Source organism: Triticum aestivum, chromosome 7A (assembly GCF_018294505.1).
Source record: "Triticum aestivum cultivar Chinese Spring chromosome 7A, IWGSC CS RefSeq v2.1, whole genome shotgun sequence".
Classification (NCBI taxonomy): Eukaryota; Viridiplantae; Streptophyta; class Magnoliopsida; order Poales; family Poaceae; genus Triticum; species Triticum aestivum.
In genome coordinates this window covers 639743263-639750858 of record NC_057812.1, presented here as the reverse complement: position 1 = coordinate 639750858, position 7596 = coordinate 639743263, and the positions used below count along the sequence as shown (strand labels likewise).

Below are 7596 nucleotides of genomic sequence, written 5' to 3'. Positions count from 1 at the left end.
TAGACGGACCATGTTAGTGATAGTTAACATTGATGTGATGAGGGAATATCTTTGTGAGAAGGTAATTCTAGCTATTGAGGCCCAATGGCTCGAAGATGATATAGGAATCATGTACGTGACTAATGATCCAACTTTTCTAGCAACTGTAGCAGATACATTGGTAGACTTCAGGTTGTTGTGGCAACCTGCAAATTCACCTGATATGAATACGTTGGACCATTGCTTCTTCAGTTTTATTCAGTCCTTAACACTTGAAAGTGCACCAAACACTACCAAGGAACTGATGGTGTTCATAACTCTGAAGTCAATCTTGGTGGAAGTTATGAAAGATGAAGGAGGCATGGGATAAGATCCCCCACCTGAACAAAGATAGAATGCATAGGGAAGGAAGGTTGTCTAGGGCTCTCAGAGTTGGTGGTAAACTCTACCAGGAAACCTTGGAAGTCATAGCTGGTCACTAGAGCAACACACACAAGAAAGGAAAGGAAACGAAAGAAGGAGTAGTTTGTTTAGAAAGAGATTGCATGTTGTAATCTTTGTTTAGAAAGAGTAAAGCTGTTAATGCCATTGCATTAGAAGGAGTAGTTTTGCAAACAAACATGTTACTCATGTTACTAGCACCTAGTAGCACAGTGCTCCATAAAAAAGAATCAAAATATTGATAGGCAAGGCTATGAACATGTTGTAATCCTAGGAGTAACTTGGTTCTAGAACGTGAACATGTTGTAAATCAGAATTACTCCATGAAGTTTCTAGGAGTAACTGCTTATCCTTCTTAGTAAACTATTTCTTCTAACCTTGTTCTAAACAAATAGAATCATGGAGTAACTGGTAGCACAAGGCTCCATCAAAACATAATAATAAAATGGCCCTGCCATGCTTCACAATAGCATAAGGCCACAGGCCAAAGGCCACAAATAATGAGGTGAAGATCTATTTATAGTGCTAGTCATGAAGGGGTAAGTGGGAAAGAGGCCAAAGGCCACGGCTGCACACACTCAGGTACCGGACGTCCGGTGAGTACCATATGTCCGGTGGCTCGTGCCTCGTGGGGTGCCGGACATCCGGTGATCATCGGATGTCCGCTGATTCTTCCTGGGTGCAGTGGCGCCGGATTTCCGGTAAATGGCATACGTTCGGTGGCTGTAGCTTGCTGCAGTTCCATCTTCTTCCGTCTTCGCTTACAATGATATTTTCTTTGACAAGACAATAAGTTTTTACAAGTAAGTGATTATAAAAAGAATGTTTTCGTTGAAAACTGCCACAGTTATTATGGATCGATGGGAATATAATTTATTTAGGTAGGCAAATCGTCGATATGGCATGATTTGATAAACATTATTTTCACAATCACTAATCTAGATAAATCACAGATTAATGTAGTAAAATATTTATATATCATCGCAACGCACGTGCAATAATATATTTACATTTTTTATTTTTCGAATTGTTTGGATTGCTTGCCGATGCCTTTGATGCGGAAAATGCATGTGGGATCCGGCCCAACCTCGCGAGTTCGTTAGCGTCAACGGAGTCGGGCAGCGCGGCAGCAGCAGCTACGCCACCGCCCACCGCGTCGTCGCCGCGTGGGTTGGAGCCAAACTCCACTCCAGTCAATCAATCTCAACCCCTGCGAGCAGTAAAAGCCATTTTTGAACTCGCTGTTGTGCCACCTCACCGCACAGCAGCCGCCACGTCCCCGGCGTGGCGGTAGCCTCGCGTCGCAGTAGGGTTTTACCTTTGCTTTCCCCTTTCCCCAAGCTGCAGAGGCCGCGGCGACCGAGGCGGGAGGGGAGGGGAGGGGAGCCATGGAGATCGGGGGGCAGCACCCGGCGAGCAGCTGCTCCAAGGAGCACCAGAAGATCTACCGCGACTGGTTCGCCCTCGCCGACTCAGGTCCGATCCCCGCCTCCCATTCCCCTCCTCTAATCCCCAGTAATCGATCCCCTTCTGCTTCCTGCTCGCGATTCGATTCGATCGCCCCCCTCACCGCTCTGCTCTTCGCAGATGGCGACGGCCGCATCACCGGCCCCGACGCCATCAGGTTCTTCGCCATGTCCAGCCTCCCCCGCGCCGACCTCAAGCAGGTAGGCACCCCGCCTCGTCTCGCGCTAGTAGTACTGTAGATGGAGCTGTCGATTTGACCTCTAATGCGGAACCGTGTCGCGTTTCTTCTAAAGGTCTGGGCCATCGCCGACTCCAAGCGGCTGGGGTACCTCGGCTTCGGCGAGTTCATCACGGCAATGCAGGTTTGCCTCGCTATCGGACGACATTTCATTGTTCATTGTACCACTGTGCTGCCGCTAGAAGGTTTTGGCTGTTATCGATTTGTGACGGGCTTGTTGCGATTGGGCAGCTCGTCTCTCTGGCGCAGGCGGGGAACGAGATATCCCAGGACAGCCTTCAGCGCGAAGGTTGTTGCTAGCCACCAAATCAGCTCTGTTGATTACTTTATTCGTTGAGTGCTAATTGGTTCACGCTCATATTTGACAGATCTAATCAGCTTCAATCCCCCAGTGATGGAGGGTTTGGATGCTCAACTTGCCGTAAGTCTGCTATGCCTTGACGCTGCGTTCTTTAGTATTTACCCGTGATTTTTGTTTCATTCCACTGACCTGTGAGAGGGATGATAACTGCTATTCAGAAATCCAAGCATCTGGCAAAGAGGGTCGATCAGGATATGGATGGTAAGGATTGAACCTTAAGCGTGAATTCATCCCCGCAGGAGAGATATAACAAGCAGTTTTTTAATTTTGTGTAGGATTTCCTCAGGCACAAGGACCTTCTACTAACCATTGGTTCAACTCTAAGTCATCCAAGAAGGTAGTGCTCATGTTCTTCCGTTATATTTTGTTTGTTGAGTTGAAGTATTATATGTGTCACTTCAAGCTCTTGCGAAATGTTAGAAAGTTTCATTTCCAACATGTTCGTTGTTGGATAGCATATAACTTTGCTGTTTTGAATGAATAAGTATACTTTGAGAGTTTGCTCTGCGGTAGATGTTCTCCACACATTAGTTATGAGGTGGGGTAAAGCTTTGATACGTACTTCAAAGCGATAATACAGGGGCCCTGTTAATTTCAGAGTTTGAATGTAGGTATCTACTATTATTTTTCAGCAGGGCTTCTTTCCTCGGAAATGCTATAATTTGTACAAAACAATTTATAGAGAGACAGCTCTTGATGTTGAAATTCAGCTGATTAGGACAAATAATCGAGGTTTTAACTAACATAAAAGGAAGGTTTAACAAAATGCTAAAATTTCTTGATATGTCAATCATTTTCTAATAAAGGGAACAATACATCAAGGTCAAGTCATTTATGCATGCAGCTCTGCTGTACCCAACCAAGTAGAACTTAATATATGTTTAGACTGTTGCTGTGATGAATCATGGTTCATTTTAAGGCAATTTCGTATCCATTTCAATCAAAGCTTCAGTTAATGAACTTGAACACATAAGGTTACACTTAATTTTGCTGAAGCATACCTCAGTTATCCCACAGAATGTGCTGAGACACCATAGAGAACCTTTGATTGATTGTGCTTTATGAACCAAGGCATTTAGTTTTTCTTCAGGTTATTAGACATTGCAGACTTGTGTGCTATTAAGTTAAATAGTAAGACATTGTGGCAAAGCAAGCGATTTTCTATCAAATGATACTGATTTCCTCAGTGACACATATATCATTTATGCTTAGTTGCTTACCTTGGTTATGGTGTTTTCCATACAGATACCCCTGACTGCTGTTACTTCTGTCATTGATGGTTTAAAAAGGCTGTACATCGAAAAATTGAAGCCTTTGGAAGTTACATACAAATTCAATGATTTTGTGTCCCCGTTACTGGTAAGTACTTGTATTGTCTGTATCTGCTTTCTATATGAGTCGAAAATGATTACTAAATTCACTTTTTATGCGTTCATATTTCTCCCTAATGTTATCTCCTTGTAGCATTACCTTTAAATAAGCTACTTAAGTATAAAACAATTCTCCATTTTGCAGACAAATAGTGATTTTGATGCAAAGCCAATGGTTATGCTCTTAGGTCAATATTCTACAGGAAAAACTACTTTCATCAAGCATCTGCTCAAAACAAGCTATCCAGGTTATGTACTTAGCACATGTATTTCCTGTAGTTTCCGGGTTTAATTTCATAACATACTATGGGACAAACTGACAATTAATTCTTCTGTTTGCAATTTTGCAGGTGCCCATATTGGTCCGGAGCCGACAACCGACAGATTTGTTGTTGTCATGGTAAACTTCAGGCATTCTTAAGTCTTCTATTTGTAGGAATACTAGGTGGACCAAAAATATTACCCCAGATATGATTTCTGAAAGGAAGTTTATTGCAAACAACTGAAAGAGTTTATGTCCAGTACATGGTTTTCTAAACTCTACAACTCTTCATGCATTAGTGGCTGATTTCTGTTAGATTCTTACCCGACCATTGATTGTATGTCGGACTGTTGGTGGCTTGTGATGCTACTTACCTAGCTTATCTATTTGGCACAGTGCTTCATTGATTAGTATTCTGTGCCTGCTTTTGTGAAACTTTCCTCTGGATCACCGAGCTAGCATTATTGTTTAGAGTATGTCATCGATAATGGCTGCTGGTTTCTCAAGGCTTTGTCAGCTAGTATACAAGAAGTGTAAACATGTGCCCAGTATTCAAGATTAACTTCGGGCCCTTCTCTTCTAGATTTTGTACTTATTCCTGCTTGTGGAGATTGTAAGTGAGGTTAAATTGCTATGGACACTATTGATTCATTTTTTTCAGTTGTTGCAACTTATATTAGATGCTGGTGCAATGTAAACAGAATTGGCCACATGTCCACATCCCAGATAGTATATTAATGTACAATTGTACAGTGCTTTACTTGTTTCTCCCTGTAGTTTCTTCAGTAGTCCTGTTAATATTCTTCCTCTTACCAGTCAGGACCTGATGAAAGGACTATCCCTGGGAATACTTTAGCTGTTCAAGCAGATATGCCTTTTAGTGGTCTCACAACATTTGGGACTTCGTTTTTGTCCAAGTTCGAATGCTCTCAGATGCCACATCCAGTAAGCTTTTATTTTTATGCATGTAGAAGGCACATGATTATCTGGACACTGATACCTACCTTGTACCTTGAAGCTACTAGAGCATATCACGTTTGTCGACACACCTGGTGTTCTTTCTGGTGAAAAGCAACGGACACAACGTAGTTATGAATTCACAGGTGTTACATCATGGTTTGCTGCCAAGTGTGACCTTATCCTGCTTCTGTTTGATCCTCATAAGCTTGATATCAGCGATGAGTTTAAACGTGTCATCGGATCTTTACGTGGACATGATGACAAAATACGTGTAGTTCTAAACAAGGCCGACCAAATTGACACTCAACAGGTAGTTATTTCTTGTTCTCTCTGCATGACCTGTGGTGTTTATTGCTTTATTTTCTGTACGTAACAATTTTTTACCTGCAGCTTATGAGAGTGTATGGTGCACTTATGTGGTCTCTTGGTAAAGTATTGAATACCCCTGAGGTGTCGCGCGTTTATATTGGGTAACCCACCCATGCCCTCATTTACTTTGTTCCACTCATATAGTTAAATGTATTGTAGTTTGCTACATATTGCTCTTGACTTATAATCTTGTCAAAACTCTAGATTGAATATTACTATAAGCCTCATAGATGTACTTTTTTATTTATCTCAGTGGAGTGTTTAGCATACTTTGAATCACTTAAGCAAAATATCTGAATCTTGTGTATGTAAATGGTAATGACTGGGTCAACCCAGCATATTGAAACAATAAACTCACTTTAGGAATCGACATGCAGATCGTTCAATGATAAGCCAGTAAAGGAATCAGCTGTTGGCCCGATCGGAAAGGAACTATTTGAGAAAGAGCAGGATGATCTCCTTTCTGATCTAAAAGATATACCAAAGAAAGCTTGTGACCGCAGGGTAAGTTTTTTCACCGTTTGTGTTCTTTTGAAGTCCCATTCTCCTGTTTTTTCCCCCACAACTAACACATTGGTATATATGTACAGATCAATGAATTCGTCAAACGTGCTAGGGCTGCCAAGATACATGCTTATATAATTGGGCATCTAAAGAATCAAATGCCTACGATGATGGGGAAAGCTAAAGCCCAGCAGAAACTTATAGACAATTTGGAGGGCGAGTTTGCAAAGGTGTGTATTTTGTTCGTCTCTCTAACTTTGTAGCCAGTCCACAACTGTTGCTCATTGTAAGGACATGACGACCCTTGCTTCCGTTAAGATGGAGCCCTATGTTTATGGGTTCATAGCAGATGTTGGTAGCCCAGGTGTTTGGTTTTGGTATATGGGCATCATACAGTGTTACTTACTTGCCAGACCACCACTGGCTTTAAAATTGCAGTTTCTTAACCTACAATAAGAGCTGACTGTCTGAACTTCTGCTAACCTACAATAATATTAACGCTGAACTAATAATAACTGATGTCTGTTGGAGCAGGTGCAAAGGGAACATCATCTCCCCGCGGGGGATTTCCCTTACGTCGAGCACTTCAGAGAAGCATTGGGCGGGTACAGCATCGACAGGTTCGAGAAGGTGAAGCCCAAGATGATCCAGGCGGTGGACGACATGCTCGGGTACGACATCCCGGAGCTGCTCAAGAACTTCAGGAACCCTTACGAGTGAGCAGACATCATGATCCGAAGACCGGCTTCGGCGTGTCAGGCGTGGATGGTGGTGGGTGCCCATAGAGTTGCGGCTGCCAGTCTACTAGGGTATTTATTGCTACACTGTACCCATTGTTGTGTAACTGTATGAATAAGAGCCAGAAGCAATTGCTCAGTTGTTCGCTGGAGAACGCCCTTGTTGTAATGGCATGGAGAGAGTTCGGAATATGGGATGGATGGTATGGTGGCCGTACTGATCCTTGAGATGATTGTCTATTCGTTCCGAGGAACAGCTTGAATGCTTTGCTGGTGCGATCCAGTCAACTGGCTACCAATGAAGAGTGCTGGACCACCGTGCGTGCCGTGTGCTTGAGGCCCCTTTCTGGGCAGCAGCCCTCCTGTTTTGCTCCATGTGGAAGTGGGTATTAATTTAGTGTTGGTGGTTCAGAGATTACCTTTCATGGGTACAGTTTGGGGACAGGCATGTTTTTCACTTATGGGGTTTATTATCTGCAGCGAGCGATGCAGAAATGTGTTTCACAGTTGTAGATAGAGGTTAAATGCAGCTTCATGTTTAACCTTTCGGGGGTCTCTACTTGGCACACTGTTTGTGATTTTGCCAATGGGCATTTTTGAACCATACGATGCGGATCCGATGGCAGAGACTGTTTCTCTCATCCTCGTCTTAGCACACCTCTTCCTCTCCTCTGCCTGACATGTGGAGGGTGGAAGGGCACAACTAGGCTGCATTCCGAAGTCAAGAGAATGATTGTCATGCAAAACACAGAAAAAGATTGTCCTGTCACATGGCCCTCCATGTCGATCTTGCCACTGCCACTGCCACACACAACTGAGAGAGCAGCTAAGGATGCAGTATGAGTGTTCAGCACATTTGTCTATAATAAGTGATCTTGAGGCCAATGTCAAGAATCTGGAGAATGAAC

At 43.1% G+C, this 7596-nt stretch overlaps 1 protein-coding gene across 1 annotated transcript; it reads left to right on the top strand.

Moving 5' to 3' along the window:
* The first annotated feature begins 1601 nt into the window (after positions 1-1601).
* LOC123148872 (EH domain-containing protein 1) lies at positions 1602-6916 on the top strand. The gene is made up of 16 exons (XM_044568389.1): positions 1602-1896; positions 2008-2087; positions 2181-2249; positions 2357-2414; positions 2494-2546; positions 2645-2687; positions 2762-2823; positions 3732-3845; positions 4002-4104; positions 4207-4256; positions 4935-5063; positions 5137-5388; positions 5469-5548; positions 5825-5951; positions 6038-6181; positions 6486-6916. Exons 1-16 carry the CDS (start codon positions 1809-1811, stop codon positions 6669-6671), a joined length of 1638 nt encoding a protein of 545 aa, XP_044424324.1. The 5' UTR covers positions 1602-1808; the 3' UTR covers positions 6672-6916.
* Positions 6917-7596: the final 680 nt, after the last annotated feature.

Excerpts from the sequence above, each read along its gene's own strand:
- LOC123148872 (XM_044568389.1), top strand. The coding sequence starts at position 1,809 with ATGGAGATCGGGGGGCAGCACCCGGCGAGCAGCTGCTCCAAGGAGCAC. Across the intron at positions 2,547-2,644 it reads GTTTGGATGCTCAACTTGCC|AAATCCAAGCATCTGGCAAA; the intron begins GTAAGTCTGCTA and ends ACTGCTATTCAG. Across the intron at positions 3,846-4,001 it reads ATTTTGTGTCCCCGTTACTG|ACAAATAGTGATTTTGATGC; the intron begins GTAAGTACTTGT and ends TCCATTTTGCAG.